Below are 22274 nucleotides of genomic sequence, written 5' to 3'. Positions count from 1 at the left end.
GTGGTTTATGCTGAACGCCGCTTGCTCTCCAGGCTGCTGCGGTGCTGGAACACGCCTCGCCGCCGAGGTGCCTCCAGGACCTGCCCCAATAGAACCCTGGGTGCTGAGTCTCCAAGGAGCGCCCTGGCAGCTAACACTTCACAGCTGTCACAGCTCGGGGGTGGCAAAGCGTGAGCCCACGCCGAGGACGCCTGGAAGCTTGTGCCTGGTTTCCTCTGGCCGCGGCTCCACGTGCCTCTTCCTGAGCCCATTTTCCTGTGCCCTTTGGCTGTAATACATTAGCTACACGCCGAGTCCCAGGGAACCAGTGACCTGGGTGGTCTTGGGGACCCCAACAGAGAAGAAACCCACTGGGGCCAGTCTAGAGAAGAGGCAAATGGTGGCCATGTGCCAGAAGCCAGGGGAAGCAGGACTGCAGGGGTGGGGGAGGAGGACGCTCCCGAGGTGAGAAAGGGGTCCCAGAGCTGAGTGTGCAACTTGGCAGATGGACGCCAACAGAGACCAGACGCGAGGACCTGGTGACATTGGGGGCTAATGTTGACAAGCAGGTTCAGCATGGGACGTGGAAACCCACATGGGGCAGAGAACAGGGTCTCCTGTTTTTCTATGGGGTGGGGGTAGGAAGCTTTATTTTCCACGTCAGCCTTTGGATAATGGTGTCGTCTCAGAGCCTGGGGAACACACCACCTCTACTTTGATCCTGTCCAGACCCGAGGCCACTGCTGGCCTGGGCTGTGTTTTAAATAACAGGCCTCTGCGAACCTACCAGCCAACGCCTGGCCACATCTGTCTACCCACAGAGAACTGTGGATATAAAATCCGAGAACTTTAAAATGAGCTTTAACTTGTTTCCCTTAAGTGTGTTTATTGATGTAAACAGCATGTTAAGAGATTCCAGGAACAGACTATGGCTGGTACATTGGTTTTAATTCAAAAAAGACATTTCGACGCCAGTGGCTTGGGTAGACAGCAGCTTGGGGTGAAGTGTAAGAAAAAGAAATATAAAGGCTCCCTCGTGACACCCCTCGGACCTGGTGACCTGGTCTCAAATGCACCCTCTATGGGAAGGCAGAGCTGTCAAAACAGAACCAATGACAGCAGTTAAAAACCATCCCCGAAAGCTCTGTGGTCAGTCTGTTGCCTGGGACGCTGCATGCTCCCGGCCACATCCAATCACAGATGGATCCGTGTCCCTGGTCACCTGGGTCTGCCGCTGGAAATCAAAGATGGAATCACTTGATGGCACTACAAATCTGGAAAAATAAAAATCTCAGCTGGAAAGAACATCCGATTCGGAGACTGTGGGAGTGGGGGCTGTCTGGGGGCCGAGAGGCCAACGCCTTAATTGCGGGTGATCGGTGTGTGGTTGCATTTTTGGGGTCACCCGTAGGATGCATGGTGTCCCCTCGGTGATCAGACAGGGACTGCCGAGGCCCACTGACCATGCCCGAGGCCTGACTGGATTACAGACCAAAACCTGGCTGTGGACAGGCGAGGCCCCTCCCCCCTCCTTCCTTCCGAACGCTTACACAGGATTTCCTTAATTTGTGCTTCCCTTTGGTTTGAGAGTCAAAAAGAAGAGGGAGGGGAGAAAAAGAAACATAACGGTTTTTGTCACTTGTCCAAAACTGAGAGAAAAGGTGACCATGGGAGTCAGACGTGTCGGCGATGCCTCCTGGGCCTGATGGGTCACCGCCCTGCGGGGGGAAGCTCAGCACTCCTGGAACCATCGCTGGCTTTGGGAGCCTTGCTTCTGCGCGAGGAGACGCAGACTGGCTTCGCAGTGGAATTTTCGTGGTCACGCCCCAGAGATGGAGGCCCACCATATTGGTCAAGGTTGCTGGTCATGTCATGTCCATCTTTCTCTCCAGATACACGATGCATGGGCCAGTTCGGTGGACATCACAGGGAAAATAGCAAATTCTTAACTTATTCCATCTCCAAAGTTGAAAAAGATCAGAGTTACTAAAATAAACAATTTCTCAATTGTGTTCTGGTGGCCCTGGGCCCGGTGGCCGTGGCAGGGGCATTGGAGGGGGGGCCCCAGCTGAGTGAGGGGCTCACTCAGGACAGGCACAGTCAGCTCGGCTGAACAAGGCTCAGAGTAAGGCGGCGTTCCTCACAGAAGAACACATCGAAAAAAGCTGGTCTTTTTCTGCTGGTCCGGTGTGATTTTGACTCCCTGGTTGCTTCCTTGGGGGCTGTTGCCTTCCTGAAGTCACAAGAAGTTTCCTGAGGTTATGACTGGGCATAAGCATTATGTCTCTTAACCAGCCAGCCACCTAACCAAGGAACCATCTAATCACCCAACTGCAACCCATCCCCTCCCATCCACCATCATCCATCCATCCATCCACCCCCTTCCATCCAACCATCCAACTGCAAGTCTATCCATTTCCTCCTATCCATCACCCATCTACCCAATCATCCATCACCTTCAACGATTAATGGATTCATCCCCTTCCAACCAATCATACATCCATCTGTCCACCCTCTTTCCTCCTTCCCTTCAAACTAACCATCCACCTGTCTATTCTCTTCCTTCTTTCCACTCATTCCCTTCTTATAAATCATACATCTGTCCATTCCCTTACTTCCTTCCATCCATCCATCCAATTATCGCTTCCAATTGACAATTCATCTTACACAAACCCAGAGATAATTTTTTCTATTACCCACCAACCCTTCCAACCATCATTCATTCTTTCAATTTATTCATTCACCCCTTCCCCTTCATCCCCTCAATACCTTTCCATTTATTCTCCCATCTCACTCTTTTCCCTACTTCCTTCTCTCCATTCATCCACCCTTCCCTCCTTCTTTCTACCCCTACTAGTGAGGCAGTCAAGGGGCAGCCAAATGTCCCTTGGAATTTGGGCGTTAGGGGTGCTGAATTCAAGGTCCCGATTCCACTCACACCTGGATGGTCTCCATGTCTCTGTGCTAAGGCTCTGACTTACCACTTCTCCCCTGGTCCACCTTCTATTCTGCTGTGGGTGGTATAAAGCAGAAACCTTAACCTTGCCCACTGAAGCCTTACTGAACACACCAGTCCCCACACTGCTTTCAGAGGACTGCCCCTCTGTCAAACTGTCACCCAGCATCCAGAGCCTCTGCCAGCTCTGGGAATGGAAATCTTATTTTCTCCCAGGTCACCCTGTTTGGAAAGGGTCAGTCCCCTTTTCTTTGACAAATTCTTTCTCATCTTTCAGCTCTTAGGTAAAAAAAAAGACCCTGAATTTACTTAACAATAACTCTCGAATGCCTATGCTGTGTCAGGCACTTTTGTGGGTACTGGGCATGCAGTGGTGAAGAAGAACCCCCTGCCTTGGGAAGCTCACACTGGGGACGGAAATTATGCGGTAACAAAAAAAGCAGTGATTTCCCACCATGGTGAGGAATGAGAGCAAAGGCAGGGCAAGAAGTGGAGGTGTGCTTTGATGGTGAGACCTCATGAAGTAAGACAGTCCAGGTGTGTGGTCAGCCAAGTAACAGCCCCCAATGATGTCTGCACCCTGATCCCTGGAACATATGCCTATGGCACCTGCTGTGGCAAGAGGGACTTTGCAGATGTGACTAAGGCGAGATGGGGAGAGCATGCTGGATCATCCGGGTGAGCCCTATCTAATCCTGTGAATCCTCAAAGGCAGAGAAACCTTCTCAGCTGGGGTCCAAGAAAGAGAGGTGATGGCAGCAGGGCCCAAGCTGGCGGAAGTGGTTCTAAGGCTGGGGATGCAGCGCCCTCTAAAAGCTGACAGGCACGAAAATGGATTCTCCCCTGGAGCCTCCAGAAATGAATTCGGCCCCGCTGACACTTTGCTCTGAGCCTGGTGAGACGCATTTCAGAATCCTGACCTCCAGGACATTAAGATAATGAATGTGTGCGGTGCAAGCTGGAAAGTTTGTTACGAGAACTTGTTAGGGCAGCCCTAGGAAACTGATGGGGCGGGGAGAGGCACCTCAGGTGAAAGGGAAGGAAACCCGAATAAGCACGGGTGCTTCAAGAACAAGAAAAGGCCAGCATGGCTGGAGCACAGGGGGTGACACGGAAACAGTAGGTGACAAGGTGAAGCAGGTGGCAACAGCCAGTGCATGACGCCCAGGTGGCCTGGCACGGTGTGTGGAGTCTGCTGTCAGTGCAGTGGGAAGCACTGGGTTGTGCTGAGAGGGAAAATGCCAGAGGTCTGGGCATGGGGTGGGCACCAGCAGAGCCCGCCCTTCTGTGACACTTTCAAGAGAGAAGAGAGGGTGGGCAGAGCTGGCTGCCAGAGATGAGAAAGATAAACATGAACTGTACTGGTGAGATAAGCAAGTCCTGGGGATCTAATGAAGAGCCTGCCATCAGAGTCAACAATAGCATAAACTTCAAAGTTGCTAGGAGTCTAGGCCTTAATTGTTCTCAAGACAAAAAAGGAAGAATTATGTGACTGTGACAGAGGAGTCAGCTAATGCTACCATGGTAATCATATTGCAACATATTAATGTCTCATGCTAACACTGTACACCTCAAACTTACACAATGTTGTATATCAGATATATTTCAATTTAAAAAAAGACACATATAAAATAGTATGGGGCTGCATTGCTAAATACAAACAGAAAGATGGTAGGAAATGGGTGATTTGCAATTCTGTTAAAAAAAAAAAGAGAGAGAAATCTCAAGGATTATGGCTGTGTACCAGTGCTTCGTGATCTGAGCCCTAATAAACATGGCACATTCTGGAGGCAATCAACAGGCCAGTATCAAAAACACGGGCCAAGTGTCACTGTGATGCTCAACGTAACTGCAGTGGGCAAAACTGAGTCAGAAGGATCGTTAAGAATCAAAAACTTACCATTACACTCAAGAGAAAAGCAAGTCCGTCGTAAGGGAATTTCTGTAATAAAGTACACTGTGCCTGGCTGGCATGGCTCAGTGGTTGAGTGTCGACCTATGAACCAGGTTTGATTCCCGGTCAGGGCACATGTCTGGGTTATGGGCTTGATCCCCAGTGTGGGGTGTGCAGGAAGCAGCCAATCAATGATTCTCTCTCATCATTGATGTTTCTCTCTCTCTTCCTCTCTGAAATCAATATATATATATATTGCAATATATATATATATATATATATATATATATGAATAGGAAAATAAAAGTACACTGGTTTACATAGACTGTTTCCCGTTTTGGCCAAAGAGCTGCTATTAAATCCATCTTGTGCCTCACGATTTAATTCATGGTATCTTAGAATTATAAAAATACATTTGTTTTTATTTATTTATTTATTTTAATATATTTTATTGAATTTTACAGAGAGGAAGGGAGAGGGATAGAGAGTTAGAAACATCCATGAGAGAGAAACATCGATCAGCTGCCTCCTGTACACCCCCTACTGGGGATGTGCACGCAACCCTGGTACACGCCCTTGACTGGAATCGAACCCGGGACCCTTCAGTCCGCAGGCCAACGCTCTATCTACTGAGCCAAACCGGTCAGGGCAATACATTTGTTTTTAAATGAGGTGTGACCTACTTGAATGGCATTTTGTGCTCTGTGTGCACTCTGTGTAATGAGACCTAATGAGCCACAGGTAGAGTGCTGGAGAGTGTCACTGGCTGGAAGAGTGGCCACTGAATGAGGCTCCCAGGCAACACTCACAACAGCATTTAGGCGCTGAACATGCCCGAAGTACAGCCGAGATTTCAGACTCGACCAAGAAAGTATAATTATGCTGAGTATTAAGGACCATGACATGCTTGTGTGGTGAGCAAAAAAGCCAGAAATACATGAAAGGGTGGATAAGAGGGATTCAAGTAGGACCTCCTGGAGGCCTCAGAGCCCTGGACCTACTACTAAAGGTCATAGAGCCATCACACCTGCACAACTTGGGGCTGGCGGGGGAAAACGCTATCAACCTGCCAGACGCGCCGGGACGGGTGCTGCTGGGGCTGTCCTCTGCAGCGTGGGCTGGGAGGGGCCGTGTGTCCCTTGCTGGCCAGTGCACTCAGCAGGCAGGGCCTTGCCTGCCTGGACACAGCCTGGAGCTGAGCAGCTCTGAGCCACAGAGAAAGAACAAAGCAGATGAGCATGTCTGGGAGCCGATGCCCAACTCCAACTGCTGCCTCTTCCCCCTTCCTAGCCATCCTGACTGGGTCTGGCTGGGCCCTGACGCAGGACCTGTCTGGGCTGAGTCACACCACTGAGGTGGAAAACGGCAGGCTCCAATAGAGAACCTTTCAGGGATGAGGAAGGACACACACTCACCAATTTTTTGTCCATTTTTGCTTTGATGTCTCTGGCGAGAGTGAAAAATGCCTGTGAAGTAAGCACGTTGTTACTACCCCAGCAGCAGGAAGCAGATGGGGGCTTGCTGGTTACTGGGTGCCACTATGGAATGGCGGTGGTGGGACAGCGAGGTGGGGGTCTCACCTGTCCAGCCCCATCTCCTACCCCAACCCGCCAAGACCAGCACTTCTCCTGAGCCAATGACCCTGGGAGGTGAATCAGCCTTGACTGGTCAGGGAGAAAACAGGTTCAAAAGGACGAAGGCCCTTGTCCCAAGGCATCTAGAGGTTAACTGACCAATCTGGAAGGATCCAGGAGAACCCATCCTTGACTCCTGTGCTCTGCCTTCCTGCTTTGCCCCTTTTCTAGTGGTCAGGGGCAGGGTAGAGAGGAAGACAAGCAGCTCTTTGGCCAAACAAGCTTCATTTGGGTCCCTGCCTGGAAGGGCTGGGATGGGGTAAAGGGTTGTCTTCCAGGGATGACTTGACCAGAGGCTGCTGCCTCTGTTGCAGTCTCCTAGCCCTTCCCTCCCTTCCCTCGCCTGCTCTTTCGAAGAACACTTATAAACCACACCCTACCCCCGGGCCTCACACAGAGACTTGGCCTCAGCACTTGCACCTAAGGGGCTACTTGTTTGGTGGGAGGAGTGGAGTCTCAGCAAACACCTATGTGATGTGGACAGTTCTGTCATGGAGGGGGGAGGGGGGTGCTGGGGACCCAAAGTGGTAGGCCTAAGGGTCTAGCGATGGTGGGGACTTCTTTGGGGAAGGGCCACTTGGGCTAGGCCCTGATGGAAAAGGGGGTGTGAGGGAAGGGACCGTAAGCAAAAGCTTGGAGGTGGCCTGGGATGAAAACCAGCTGGCGAGGCTTGATCTTTGGGCGGCACACACAGCTGGGGCGGGCCTTCTAAGCCAGGTGTAGGGGGTTGAAGTTGGGAGTGACATGGATGGTCCGTTTTGGGAAGGTCACTGGGGTGGTGGGGTGAAGAGGAAGGTAGGTCAGCTGCAAGGCTGGCATCGCCTGTGGAGAGGAGAGGGTGGCCTGGGCCAGAGCTAGGCCAAGGCTCCCTACTTCGTTCGTCTGGGCTTGTGAACAGGACGCCTATGTAGGTGGCGTGACCCAGAGCATCTACCCAGGGACCCTCAGTTTCCCCATCTTTGAAACCCTCCCCATTTCCCAAGGCTCCCTAAGAGCCAGTGAGAAAATATCCTAGGTGCCCAGCTGGGGCCTGCACCTGCTAACGTCTGAATATGGGGTGGGGAAGGGGCAGGGAGACAGCGGGTAATACACGGGTCCAGCTGGGCAGCTCAAGGAGCCTGGAAATGGCCCTGCCCAGGAAGTGCCTCTCGGACAGATAGCCAACAGGACAGCCCATAGCCTGTGACCAGACCCTGTGGCAGAGCCTCCTCAGAGGGTATAGACCAACCCTCAGCCTCAAGGGGCTAGCGCTGTGGGCCTGGGACTCACGTTCTCCACATTGATGTTGGCCTTTGCACTGGTCTCCATGAACTTGATTCCATAGTCCAGGGCCAGCTGTGAGGGAGGGAGACATATATGCACACACGTCAGCAGCTAGGTGCACCAGGCCCCCAGGAAGCACCCTAAATTGGGAACAGTGATGAGGAGGCCCCAGATGAGCTGGGTACTGTGGACTTGCTCCCTGGAGTCACCAGCGGACAGCAGGTGGTGACTATTCACGGCAGGACCATGGCTCCATTCTCTGCTCGCGGTGGCCTCGACGGGTTCCCATGAGACACGATGCAGGAACGTGCACAGTACAGCCTAGGAGCCTGCACTGCTCGCAGTCTTTAGCCTGAAGCCTGGCTGGGCATGTTTTTCCCACTCTCTCTCCCCTTGGCATGTACCCCACAGGGGCGATCGACTTGTCCCCTTTTGCTCAGCAAAGTCCTGTATCCTGGGACCCCTAGTCTCGGACAAGCGAGATGGTAGGTCATCTTATGCTCATGAAGATTCTGAGGGGTTTAGTAAGCAATCAAGGAACGCTGGAGGGCATGAAGGGCTGGCCTCCATGCAGAGAACCCTAAAACCCTGAGGTCCCTCTGCCCTGAGGTGCCTGACAATACTAGGCCCAAGCTGGCCACCATGCCCACCTTCTCTCCCCGTTCCTTGGAGACTTGTCTCTTGTCGTTCACGTCACACTTGTTTCCAAGTATCATCTTTTCAACATCTGCAGAGGCATGCTGGGGGAGAACAGACAGAGGAGGTGAAAGGTGCGGTTAGACGGGCTCACAGGCCAACTTGTGGCCTGACCCCTGAAATCAGAGTGGGAGGGCCAGGATTGCTAGAACACCCTTGTGCATATGACAAGCTGAAGTTCAGAGAGGTTGAATAACTTGTCCCATGTCACACAGCCAATGCCAAGGCCAAGTCTAGGGTTCTGGCTGCTTCTCTGACCAAGTGCATGCTTTCTACCTGCTGAGGATGGCTTCTCTATGGGCTGCAATAACCAGGCTCCTGAGTGTGTCCCTAGGAATCCAGTGGGGTCTATGGGAGGTAACCCGGCTCCCCTCCCTGGCTCCTCTGCCGGGGGAGGGGGGGGGGCGCAGCTGCTATCCTGAGAGCTTCTAGCCTGCTCCAGCTTACTCTCTTTGGGCTCCGGAAATGGGTCATGCCTGGGGTGGTGGCACCTGGCATTCCCTTAACTCTGTCCCACCCGCCCCTCCTCCATGCAGTGGCCCTGCTTCCTGAAGACCCGAGGCACTGGATAGGACCTTCTTGCTGCAGCTCAGACCTGATCTCACCAAAATGCCCTGCATGGTTCTCCGCCTAACTTCCTGCCAACTGGAAGGCCCTCTTGCTTGCTGGCCAGAAACGCAGCTTCCACAAAGACCACCGTGAGTGTGGGCAGTTCCTCCTCCTCAGCCAGGCACAGCCCACTGACAGCAAATGCAGAGTTGCTGGGGGCGGGGGGGAGGGGGGAGGCCCAGTGCAACTGCTTATAACCGTCGTATCAGCAGTGAGTGACCTTCTGCGGTGGCAGCCCAGGAGGGGAAAGTCCTCTGGCCACACCTCACCCCGAACGCCCCACCTAGTGAGTCATCAAAAGCTGCAAGCGCCTCTGTCCAGGAAGGCTCTGGGGTGAGATAAGCTCTTCGGGGAGCAGAAAGGTGACGACACTGGCTTTGGAATGGGGAGCTGGGGCTGGCCACCTTCCCCTCCCTTCATGGTTCAAGGTCTCTCTTCAGGCCAGCTGTGGTCTGTGTGCTGTTGACCTGAACCCGGGGAGCTCACACCAACTCACACCCCACTCTGCTGTGGCTCAAAGTCACCTGATACAGCTTCTCACCACACCCTCCAAAGACAAAGGTCATGCCAATTCTAGAAAGCACCAAATGCTCACGGTGACTGAGAGTATGGGTATCACTTCTTCTCATCACCAAAACCAACAGCCCAGAGGAGTCACTCTGTGACCAGGCTAGGGCAGCGTGGTCTCTAGGGTTCACTGCCTGGGTCCCAGGCCCTGCCTTGGCGACACCACTAGCTATGGGGCTCTGGACAGGCTCCTGGGGTGGCTCCGTGCCTAGTGATCTCACCTGTAAACCAGGGGGCTCCAGGGTGAGAACAAGATGGAAGTTTCCCTTAAGCCTTACCTCCTCAATGTTCCGAATCCAGTTCCGGATGTTGTCAAAGGACTTCTCGTTGGTGATGTCGTAGACCAGCATGATGCCCTGAGCAGGGGGAGACAGAGATGTTCCAGAAAAGCTGTGAGCTGAGGGAGACCCAGCGAGGCAGGGCAGCAGGGACCCTGACATGAGACCTCTCCCTACAACTCCCTCCTCTCCATCACAGGGGCTCTTCCTCTGCTGGGCTCCAGCAACAGCCTATCCCTGGTCTCCCAGGCTCTAGTCCTGCCCCCTCAGCCACCAAGGTGACCCTTCACCCTAGACCAGATCCCACCGTACCCATGCTCACAAACAGCCTTGCTGGCTCCTCACAGCAGGATAAGAACAGCCCATGTGCCCGGCAGCCCCTGAGATCCTGCTGGGCTCCCAACTTCTCATCCTGCAGCTCCCCACCCTCTACAGGTTCCACAGCCCTGTACTTCCCCCATGCCAGCCTTCACTGTGCTTGGCTTCCTCCAAATCCTCACTCATGCCCCTGCCCTGGCCCAAGTCACCTCCTGGGTTCAGCCAATGCCACCTCCTCTGGGCGCTTCCTATGTGCCAGACACTGCAGTGGGTCTCCCTAAAGCCTCACAGGCCTGGGTCAAGTGGTCCCACTACCCTCCCCCCTCTGCAGATGGAAACCTGAGGTTGTGGGATAACAGGGCTAGGTCCCTGGCCCTGGCCCCACGAGACAGTAAAGGGCACAAGTGGGTTCTGAACCCTGGGCAGCCTGATCCTGACATCGCTGTGCATTCCAGCGACTCCCCCAGAGTGGGGGCTGGCTTCCAGCACAGGCCGGCAGCACTGAGGCCCAGTGGTTCCATAGCCAACGTGTGAGTGCCTGGTACAGTCCATAGGTCCCCACAGAGTGACCTCGCCTCCACCTGAGCCCATGATTTCACCATCATGTGAAGGGCAAATATCCCTGTTAGAGGGAAAACTAATGCACAGAGGGAAGTGCTTTAGTTTTAAGGTTTAAGCCCAGGTGGGGCTAACCCTGAAGGAGCAGTGAACTGGCTCCTGTGAGGACCTCTCTGGGCCCTCCTCAGCACCAAGCAACACTCAGGCCACCCTTGGTTGCTCCAGACCTTGAGGGGTATCCACAGCAAACCAGCCTGCAGCGCATTGCAGTCCCCCTGTGCAGCCCAGCATCTGGGCTCAAGCTGTCCTGCTCAGGTCCAGTTTGCTCATTCCCTCACACTACCTGCTCCCAGGGCCCAGCCCTGCATCCACAGCCTCTGGTGTGGCCAAGACCTTGTCTCTGAGGCGGCCCGAGTTTGCAGAGTAAGAAAACGATCCGTATGCACTGGGTAGAGAACCTCGGGGGCGAGGGTCACCATGGAGACAGGGCAAGAAAGCCACAACACTTCCAAATCCCCACCGTGACCTTAAGGATACCCACAGCCAGGGTCATGACCGCTCGAAAATACCATCTGGGTCCATTCTGGGGTCTCCTGAGGAACTGAACAGACTGCTGACAGGAGGCCTCAGAGATTTTAGAGGACGTGATGTCTGCCTCCCCCCAAGGCCAGCATGAGTAGAAGATGCTGATGGGCAGACTCTGAGTTGAGCATAGTAGGGGTCTCTGCTCAGAAGCTGCACTCCTGCCATCAGGGGCAGTGAGGACTTCTCACCACTTTATCCGGGGACTGGCCCCTCTGATGGCCTAAGATTCTCACTGCCATCAAAACAGGGGTATTCCAGGTCCTCCCTAAAACTCCCCTTGGGGCTCCTAGCGATCATTTTCCTGGCCCCCATCTGGGCACAGCTCCCCATAGCTGTTTGCAGGCTCATAAGCGGACACCAGACATCCAATGTTCCCATTTTCGAGACCCCATGGTCTAGTACCTCATGGACAGAGAGGATGATGGGCAGCAATGGTGGCAATGTTCCCTGCACTGTCCTGTGAGGTTTCTGCTTGGCCACATTCGGCTCTGGGGCACCTGAAATGTGGCCAGTGGGATGGTGGAGCTGGATTCCTATTTAACCGATTTAAATGCCGAGAGCCACAGGTGGCCAGTGGCTTCTGCATGGTTAGTGCAGGTCTAAGAGGACCACAAGCCACCATCGTCTTACTGGACAGTGCCTTCCAGATGGCTCAGTCCAGCCTGGCCAGGGTGGGCTGAGGGTGTGGGAGCTGAAGAGCCTGCTAGGACCAGCCCAGCCATGTACTCTCTGGATAAACTTAAGTCAGGCATGCAAGGGCGCCCAGCCTCAGCGTCCTCATCTGTGTAACGGGGATTACGTGACACCCACACTCAGGGGAGACAGGAAATTATGGCCACGACCTGGAAGGAAGGGACTACTTGAGACCACACAGCAGAAGGTCCCCCAGGGACCTGAGGGCCCCGCCCCACCAGAACACAGCCAGGTGAGGGGAAAATTAGTAAATTAATTTTAATGAGGAGAGCTAAGGTTGCAATCTTTGTGATTGAGTTTCTATTATGTTTCAGATGTTGTGTGGGACACGCTAAATACTTAATGTCTCCATTCATTTTTGCAGTCCACCTCATTTCCTGAGCTCTCACCACATACTCAGCACAGTCCCAGGCACAGGGCATATGGCAATGACCATGGAAAGGCAGGGTGTGGTAGGATCTTGAAATGGAGAGATGGCCACATATCCTCCCTGTTTGGGACATAGTCCTATTCTCTGTTACGCTTTGCAAGTAAGGAGATGGAACTCAGAGGGTGACCCAGGGTGCTGAGCCAGGTCCTGGGGGTCTGTGTCTGCTCCTGCTGACCCCCGAGTGCCCCATTTGTACATACTTCACACATGCATGACCTGCTCAGAGCCCTCATAGGTCTCCCCCGCATCCAGTGCAAGCCTGGCCCGGAGAAGGCGCTCGGCAGAAATATTTGAGGGATGAGCCAGTCTTCTGGTCACGTCACCCTGCCTCAGCCGCAGCCAAGAGCCCAGAACAAGTCAGCTCCTGGACCATCTTCAAGTTTTCAGTAGCAAATTCCATAGAGACCAGCATGGGCCGAGCGAACGCTCCTAGGTGTTGGGACATGCCCCCTCCGATTTCACTGACTTCACCTGGAAGAACCGGCTTCCTGTGTCTTCTTTCGTTCCCAGAGAATTAGGTTTCCTTAAAGCCTGCATTGTCTCTGAAGCCAGAAGGGAAGTACGGATATGGGGGAGGGGCACACAGCCTTTTCCTAAAACTAACCCAGGACCAAGGATCCCCGAGGAGCCAGATCATGGGGCCCCTCGGAAACAGCCAGGTTTTGGTATCCAAGCAGTGACTTTCCCTTTTACTTAAACAAGCAAACATACAAACACACCGATCCATACCATTGCGCCCCTATAGTAAGCTGTTGTGATCGTCCGAAACCGTTCCTGGCCAGCTGTGTCCCTAAAGACGAGAAGGAGAAGGGATATCAGCGACACTGTCACAGTGAGAACGAGGGGCATTTAACGGGGATGGGTGCCTGGCTTTCTCACGGGTTAACTCTGGTTCATTGTCCTGCAGTGGGCAGTGCCCCTCCTGCCCCCTATTCTTACAGAGAAGGAACTCTGCCTCAGACAGGTTAGGAACCTGCTGATGCGTCCCAGCTGGGGACACAACACGGCCACCGCTGCTTCCTGGGAATTCACCCTGGAGTTCCTGTCACAGAAGAGCCATGGTTGGATGTTATTATTTGTGCAAATCTGGGACCACAAGTGTGGAAGGGGCTGGTCATGTGGCAGGGGTGACCTCAGTGGGGACTCAGGAGGCACTTTCGCACCATCTCGGTGGAGGCCAGGGAAAACAGTCCTTCCTCACCGACAGGCCTGTGCCCAGCCCAGCTCCTGGCATTAACAGATCAGTGCAGAACCAGGGCCATGTCTTTTGTCTCTGGACCCAGGGTTCCTCCTACAACTCTGTACCCCCTCAACCCCCAATCTCAGGAGGGATCCGCATGCCTAATCATGTGGGGCTGACTTTCTGATGCCAACAGGGGTGACATTTGTGATTAGTCATTTTATTCTCAACCATGGCCTAGTCTAGAAGTTTTACGAAAGTCACTAAGCTCACTGGGATTGCTAAGAGCAGAAGCAAGAAGACAAGAGGAAAGGAAAGTGAAACTCTGCTTGCTGATACAGTGTCACTTTGGACTTGGGCGCCAAGGCTGCTGGGGAACACAAGCTGGAAGTGGAGGAACTTGTGTGGCTTACAAAGTGACAACTTACAAGGTGGCCAGAGCTGACAGACCAGGAGCTCTGCAGGGTGGGCAAGGCTTTAGGCCTCATCCCTCTGGCTCTGAAATCAGATTCAGAGGTGAATACCACTGAAGTTGAGAGGGACTATGAAGCAAGCTGGGTGATGCTCATGCACTGAGATTTGAGGACAGGAGGGATCACGCTGTGGGGGGAGGGGGTGGCTTTATAGACTATCTCATGGCACTCCCTCCCGCCCAAAGGCGCTCTCATGGACCGAAGGGATGGTGCCACCCTACAAAAAATTACTTTTCTTCATTTTGGTCAGGGCTCGTGCTTCCCCGCAAGTGATGCGGCTGCAAGACAGGGCTCTCCCACATCTAACCATCTGAGCTCAGCCCGAGCTCCCAGAGCCGCGGGCCGCAGACCAGCATCAGCGTCAGGGACTCACGCTTCTCTAATTTTATGTGGCATGTAAGCCAGCCCCAGGTGAGGCCTGGCCTCAGCTTATTTTTGGTCCTGGGGTTTCGGTCTGCCTGTTAGGAAATGAGGCCTGGGTTGCCCTGGGAAAGAAAAGAGGAAGCGACGTAGGCCTGGCTCAGTGAGCCGACAGGCTCAGAAGGAAATGCCGGCCAGGGTATTTTGTCCTCCTGGCAGCTTCTGCCACTGCCAGGCACAGAGGGCTCTCTCCAAGCTCCATGGGAGCAGGCCGCCCTGCAGCCCAGACCCAGGCTGTGCCACATGGAAACACCGAGCTAATGGGGGCTTGTAGCTGTGCCCCCAGGAGGTGCTGACATAGACTTTGGCCCCAGCAGCCAGCACAGGACAGTTCATGAAGCTTCTGAAGAAAGTATCTAGGCTGGGCACAAAGAGACGGAGGCCGTGGTCACAGGGAGTGGGAGAGGACACCAGGAGCTTCTGCTCGAAGTGTTCTCTGGGTGAAGAAGGTAATGACTCTTACCATATCTGTAGTTTAATTCTCTTGCCATCGAGCTCTATGGTCCTAATTTTAAAGTCAATTCCTGAAAGAAAAGAAAAGGAAAAAAAAAAAAGGCACATCACTGTCAGCCCATTTCCCAAGCTGCATCTGAGGCGGGCACCTCCCACCTGTGCAGGTAACAGCTGCCATGGCTAGTGCTGGGCACACAGGATCTTGGGACCCTCACAACTGCCTGGCAGCTGGCAAAGATGGTAGGCAAACCTAGGCAACTCAGGTGCCAACGCTTTGTTCTCTTCCCTCCGCCATCAGGCAGCCTTAAGGAGTGGGCCCAGCAGAGCCCTTTGCCGGCCAGAGACCCACACTTCCCACCACCCCGCCCCTGGGCCTCCGAGCACCCAGGGCAATAGGTCCCAACATGCCCCTGATACAGGGAGGCTCGAGCTTCTGCACATACTGTTCCTTCTCTGTGGTGGTCCCCACCCTGCCCACCTATCAGCTTGGCAAACTTCTCTCTCCTTTAAAAGCCATTTTAAGGTCACCTCCCAAGAAGCCTTCCTGACCCTGCCCTCCTCTCTCCCATCTGCCTCTCCCCCCAGGACCAGGGTGGCTTCTCAACTCCTTGGCTGCTCTCCAGGCTCCCACCATTGCTCCCTCAGTCCCTTCCCTAGCTTCTAAAAACACAAACTCAACATATCACAAGGCTAACCTCTGCTCCAAACCTTCCAGTGGGTTTACCAAGAGATAAATGGATAAACAAAATGTGCTCTATGCATATAACAGAATATTACTCAGCCATGAAAAGGAACAAAGCAATGACACGCGCTACAACATAGGTAAACCTTGAAAACACCATGCTGAGTGGAAGAAGTCAGACACAAAAGGCCACACAGTGTATGATCCCATTTATATGAAACTAGAGACCCGGTGCATGAAATTTGTGCAGGGGGCGGGGAGGGGGGGTGTCCCTCAGCCTGGCCTGCACCCTCTTGCAATCCGAGACATCTCTCTCACAATCCGGGACCGCTGGCTCCTAACTGCTTGCCTGCCTGCCTGCCTGATTGCCCCATCCACTCTGCCTGCCTGCCTGATCGCCCCTAACCACTCGCCTGCCTGATCGCCCCTAACTGCCTTTGCCTCGGCCCCCGCTGCCATGGCTTTGTCCAGAAGGATGTCCGGAATGATGTCTGGAATGACGCCTGGAAGGTCGTTCGGCTGTCCAGTCTTATTAGCATATTACGCTTTTATTATTATAGATGTTTAGAACAGGCAATTCCATAGAGACAGAAAGGAGGTTAGCAGATGCCAGGGGCTGTGAGAGGAATGCGGAGATGGGGTCCCATTGGTAGAGGGTAGGGTGGTATTGTGACCAAGGGGTTTGGAGTCTCTTTTTGGCATAATAGAAGTGTTTTAGAGTCGATGGAGATGGTTCCACAGCTCTGTGAAAGCCACTAAATTGTACACTTTCAATGGATGAGGTGTATGGTTTGCAAATTATATCTCAATAAAACTGTTACAAAAACTCAAAACACCTTCCCACATGACCTTGGCCCCAGAATAAGGTAAAACCCGCGCACCTCTCAGCACCCACAGCGCAGGCGCTCCTCTCCAGCCGCCTTGGCCACTGCCCACAGGGCTGTGTCCTAACCACCCTCAGCACACTCTAGCCAGCCTCAGGCTTTCACTCTTGCTCTTCTCTCCCTTGGAACGGTCTTTCCTTCCACGGTCAGCTGGCTTCCTCCCTTCCCTTCACTCAGGTTCCTGTTCAAGTCACCTCCTCCGGGGAGCCTTCCTGACCTTCCTCATTCTCTCTCCCCTACTTGCTTTTTCTTTTTCCCCTGACATTGTCTATCTGGTTATTTGCTCCATGAACATTAGCAGCAAAACCTGCTGACTAGAATGGCCTGTGTGAGGGGAACAGCCCAACCTAGCCTCTGCCTCTGTGAGTTTGTTCTTAATCTCTGCCTGGGAAGCCTTGAGGCTCAGGCCTGACTTGAACCCTGAGGACAATGCTAATTCCCTCCCTGCCCCCTCAGGACCTGTCCTGGGGACCACACAGAATATAAGCCTGCACTTAAATTGTGCCCGCTAGACTATAAGCTCCAAGAGAGCAGAGACTGAAAAGTTTTATGGCTGCATATCCAGTGACAGTGTGGCAGGGGCTGAACTGCCCGGTCCTGTGCACACACCCTGACTACAGACCTTGTTCTAGTGCTGCTCCCTCAGATTCATTCGAGTCGTCTCTCCAGCCCCCACACGGAGGTGGGTGCCTGGCATGCAGCAGGCGTCAGGGAAAGATGACTGAATGAAAGAATGAAGAGCAGTGGGATCTATGTGATACTCCATGGTGTACACAGCACTTGCCCCGATGTCATCTGTCTCCGTGAATACATGAATGGATAGGGTCTGGAGGAGGTGGTGGGGCTGAACCAGGCTAGGGAGAACCAATTCTGGTAGCCACAGGGCCAAGTTCACACCACAATCGATGGAGTTTATGAGAACAGGCTTTGGCAAAACATAATCTGCAGAAAATGAACAGCCACTTAATCTCTGATCTATAAAGAAAACCCAGAGGTACACACACTGCCAACAGAGAATCCCCTTTATGCATTAAGTTGCATTTCAGGACTAAGCATCCCAGTGACATCCCTTCCTAACACCCCCACCCCCATCGCAGACACATGGGACCTATGAAATCAAGAAGCACCATTCAATCGGCAGAGCACCACATCGCTGTCCTATTCTTCTCCTGGGTTTTATTCACACACCAAATTTAATTAGGAAGTGTAAACTTTACAAGGCCTAAGAATTATGAGGCTGTAACTTCAAGGTCAGAATTAACTTGAACTTTCCTAGAAGGCACAGACCTGCAGGAAGGCGACACGTGCCATGAGGGAAAAACAGTGGGAGGGAAAGAGATCCTGCTTCCAGTGCCTCCTCTACTCTCCTAGGTGACCTGCCCAAATCATGGTCTCTTCTGCAAGTGGAGGCCTGTCTCCTCAGAGCCCTAAGTGCCGGCCTGGATTTTCTGGTCAAGAATCCGAAATCAAATAAAAAACACCCCCTAAACTGATCTCACTAGCGCTTGGGCTGAACAGGAGGTGTCTGATACTGGGGACCTGAGGTCTGAGTTGAGAGCGACCCATAGCTTGCCAGGTATTAACATTACTTCCTGATTGATGGGGGCACAAGGGTTATACCAAAGTTGGACCTTGGAGTGGGAGAGGGGAAGGAATCAGAAACACGGGGAAGAATGCTGTCCACCAGGCTATGGGGACAATCTCCTCTTCGTGGTCCAGTTCTGATCCTCCACCACCCAGGGCACAAAGCAAGGCAGAGAGCATCACGCCGACACAGGGCTCAGACAGGTGAAGTGACTGTTCCCGAATGAACAACAGCTGGAAATCAGGCATGAAGATTTCCTCCCCTTTGCACCTGGCACCTCGTTTTGCAAAGTGCAGCTCCTGGAGCAGGGCACTCAGCAGCGCATTGTGGGGTTCAAGCGATAACCTGATTGGGTTGAAGTCACCCAGGGGCAAGGCAGAGCCGGTTTTCTCCGTTCAGAAACAATTCCTGGGCTTGGCAACCGTCCCTCCCCGTCCCCACTGCAGAGCAAGGCTGCACAGACCAGTGCTACTCCCAGGTCACAGCTTGTCACGCGGGCAATAGCTGTTTTATGGTGTGGGGAGAAGTCCGCTCCACGTTTGTGGCTGTCAGAACCGAAGAGCAACAAGTCAATTCCGTTCAGCCACAGTGTGGGCTGGCCTTGCAGGAAACGCTATTCTGCAAAGTGACAACCGGTGTCCTGGGCCCCGCGATAGGGAAGTCAGGCTGCCTGTGGCAGCGGCTGATTTTGGTTTCTCACTGAAGCTTTTATCTGGCATCTCTTTGGGGATGACAGGTCCCAGGGAAGGCAGCTGTCACTTGCCATTGCTGTGACCCGTAAGTGGGAGAGAAGGCAGGGCAGAGAAAGGCTCTGAGCTCCCTCTCTAGAAGAAATCCACCCATGGGGGGGGAGGGGGTCAGGGGGAGGAGAGAAGGGTCCTCACCCCTGAAGGGGTAAGAGCAGAAGCGATCTGGGTTAGAGTTCTGGCTCCAAGGTGGATCAGCTGTGCCTGCCTTGTGCTCTCACTCTCTGGGATGCCTGAGCCTTGAGTTTTTGGGGTCAGACACACATGGATTCAAATGCCATCTCTGCCACCTGCAGACTCTGACCTTGGGCGAGTCCCACACCGCCCTGAGCCTCAAATCCCTCATCTGTGAGATGGGCTCATAACAGACCTACCACAGAGGATTGCAGGATGTGATAATGAACATACAGCGCCTGGCACACAGTAAATTCTTAATAAGGTTAGATGTCACGGGCCTTTCCCCGCGGCAGCTCCTTATGCCTCAATTTCGCTCCTGCAAGACGGGAACCCCGAAGAACAGCTTCCAAGACCGCTGTGCGGACCGAACGAGATGACGGGCGCCGAGACCCTAGCCCAGGACATATATTCCCCGAGAAGCAGGCTGAGGGTTGGGGCCTCAGTCTTCGCATCTGCAAAATGGGCACCTGGTCCCCTTCGTGGCCCAGGAACCCCCGAACGGCGGCGGAGGCGACTGCTCTTCTCCCCTCCGAACCCCTCGACCTTCTCAGATCCCTGTGTCCGTCCGGCCCCGCCGCTCCCTCAGCCCGAGCCTCCCAGGGGCGCGCCCAACCCAGGCCTCCGGCGACCCCGGCCGCTCCCCTGCCCCACTACCTATGGTGGAGATGAAAGTGGAGTTGAAGGCGTCCTCGGAGAAGCGGAACAGGACACAGGTCTTCCCCACCCCCGAGTCCCCGATCAGCAGCAGCTTGAACAGGTAATCGTAGGTCTTCGCCATATTACACTCTCTCCCCGACGGGAAGTGCGGCCAGCGCCTCGCCACTGGCCGCTGTTCCCGTCCATCAATGCCCAGTTCGCCTCCTATTGGCTCCCAGCCTTTGGCGCGTCACCGCAGCCTACGCCCGCCCCTGCGCCCCGCCCGTCGCGGGGAGAACTGGGGAAGGGGCGAGCGGGGCGCGGAGCCGGAAGCGGCCCAAGAACGCCTCTCATTGGCCGGCGCTCGAGACAGGGCGGGTTGCGATTGGCCAGCGGTGAGGAGTCTAGGGGCTTCAAAAGAAGACCAGGACAAGGGGCGTGGTCTCTCGAGTCCCGGCTTTCTTTCCCGGACTCTATGGAGGCCCCGCCTTGCCCCCGAGGAAGGCGGGGAGCGCGCTGGGATCAGCGCCAACGGCTCCGCGCCCCCGCAGCCCGGGGAGGGGAGCTTGCGCACGCGCGCCAGGGAAACCGTTAGGTGCCAGCAGAGGGCGCACGCGCACGGGGTCTCTGGCTCCCGCCTTCTCGGCCTGCGCAGGCTCAGTAGGCGCCGGGAAGAGCGCGGGAAGGCGCGGTGTCTTCGGTGGTGTCGTCTGGAGGCCTCCGCTCGGGCAGGGCAGTACGCAGGCCAGGGAAATCCGAAGAGGAAAGGAGAGTAGGGGGGCTGGTCACAGTGGAAACGAGCCAATCCCCCTTATTTCCACCCCGTCCCCCCGCCCCCGCCCCCAGGTATACTCCGGGATCTAGGCGCTGGTCAGGGGACTGGCTTAAAGCTACCCAGGCCTTCACCAGCTGAGCTCTCGGGCACAATTCAGGATGGCCCTCGGACCTAATTAGAGGTTGTCCAGGACATTCTCTGCCCTCAGTGTTACCCTGTGTTAGAGTCACCGAAGGAGGGACGCACGAGGCCGAAAGGAGTGAAGAATGATACATTTACTAGAGGCCCGGTGCACGGGTGGGGTCCGGCAGGCTCTGCCCCCTGGTCGAACTCCCGGTTGAGGGGGCAACTTGCACAGTAGCCTTTTATTTTATAGGATTAGGTCACCTGGATACCCAGATGGGCTGAGCTCCAAAGGGCAGCGGCACCCAAAGACGGGGAGTCGGAGGTTTTCAGAGGACTCTGGGCGGAGAAGTCCCTGTGCAGGTGCGGATTCGGAAGCTCCGGAGCGGGGAGAGAATGGTCTCAGCAAGTGGAGTGTCCCCTGTGACGCGGCCTGAAGGTCGGTTGGGTTGGGGGGTGGGGGGGGGGCGGGTATCGATCCGATTCTTTGATGAGACCCAACACCCTGGAGCTTCCCTGCCCCCACAGTCAGCCCTCTGGAGAGCCAGAAGCACAGTCAGAATTGGGAACGCTGGTTTGTGCCGGCCAGGGTTTGTGGAAACAGTGACTAAAGGAAACCATGTAAGACGTTCCGTCCCCGCTGCGGCCCGCTGAGGTAGGTGCTGCTGTGTGACCACGTTTTGTTTTGTTTTGTCTTTCAGTCCTCACCCGAGGATATTTTTCCCGCTGATTTTTAGAGAGAGCGGGAGGGGGGGAGGAGGTGAGAGAGAAAGAGCCGCGTGAGGGAGACACACACCCTTGGTGGCGAAAGCCCCCACCAAGCCGGGGCTCACACCTGCGACCGAGCCAAACAGCCGGGCCGATTCGCCCCATTTTATGGCGAGGAAACGGGCCAGAGGGGCTGAGTGACTTGCCCGGGCCCCAGAGTGGGAGGCTGGACGATGAATGCCGACCCCAAAGCTGCCGAGGCCCAAGTCCCGATCACTAGGGTTTCCTGCGTCTCAAAGGCGGGCCACGGCCCGTGTGCGGTCACAGCCTGTGTGCGGCCTCCCCCGTGGAGTCGCTCTGGGGCATCGGAGTGGGGTCCCGCCATGGCCTCGGGCTCTCCTCCCTGCACCTCAGCCCATTCCGGAATGCTCGTCTTGTTTAGGAAAAGCGCCAGCCAGAGTCACAGGCCACTTTGCAGGTTTCAGCCCCCGTGGTAGTTGATGCTCTTGACCACCTTCCTCCGGCAATTCCTTTTCTGGGCACTTTTTCCATTTCATTTGCCTGTTTCTTCACCCGCCACCTACAACTCCCCTTCTCTGGGTGCTGCTTGTCAGATTCCCTTGCAGTCTTTGGGTGGGTGGGGGGGGGGGGATCTCCACTTGTCCCCTAGGTGTCCATGTGCCTCACGGTTCCCTTCCTGTCTGTTTGCACTTCCTAGGTGGTCCCCCGCCCCCGTGGCTTCTAGTATCGCTCCACACTGATTCTCACTTCTTAGAGAACCTAGTGCCCAGCGATCACTCTGTGTCCAAGGGCTTTCTCAGCATCTGCCTTTGGATTTGTCAAAGATCCTTCAGATTCAGCATGGCCACAACCGACCTCATCATCTACTCACATTAGCTTGTCCTGAATTGCCTTCTATCTGAAACCTAAGTTGTCTGTGAGACTTCGTCGTCCCTCGCACTCTGGTCCTCA

At 54.5% G+C, this 22274-nt stretch overlaps 1 protein-coding gene across 1 annotated transcript; it reads right to left on the bottom strand.

Moving 5' to 3' along the window:
* Positions 1-845: 845 nt before the first annotated feature.
* Positions 846-19912, bottom strand: RAB8A (RAB8A, member RAS oncogene family). The gene is made up of 8 exons (XM_036302578.1): positions 19715-19912; positions 14997-15057; positions 13190-13250; positions 9877-9954; positions 8377-8466; positions 7733-7798; positions 6245-6295; positions 846-2212 (listed from the first exon to the last, which is right to left on the bottom strand). Exons 1-8 carry the CDS (start codon positions 19836-19838, stop codon positions 2120-2122), a joined length of 624 nt encoding a protein of 207 aa, XP_036158471.1. The 5' UTR covers positions 19839-19912; the 3' UTR covers positions 846-2119.
* Positions 19913-22274: the final 2362 nt, after the last annotated feature.

Source organism: Myotis myotis, unplaced genomic scaffold (genome assembly GCF_014108235.1).
Source record: "Myotis myotis isolate mMyoMyo1 unplaced genomic scaffold, mMyoMyo1.p scaffold_m19_p_32, whole genome shotgun sequence".
Classification (NCBI taxonomy): Eukaryota; Metazoa; Chordata; class Mammalia; order Chiroptera; family Vespertilionidae; genus Myotis; species Myotis myotis.
The sequence above is the reverse complement of the archived record's forward strand: the minus strand, read 5'-3'. Positions and strand labels throughout refer to the sequence as shown.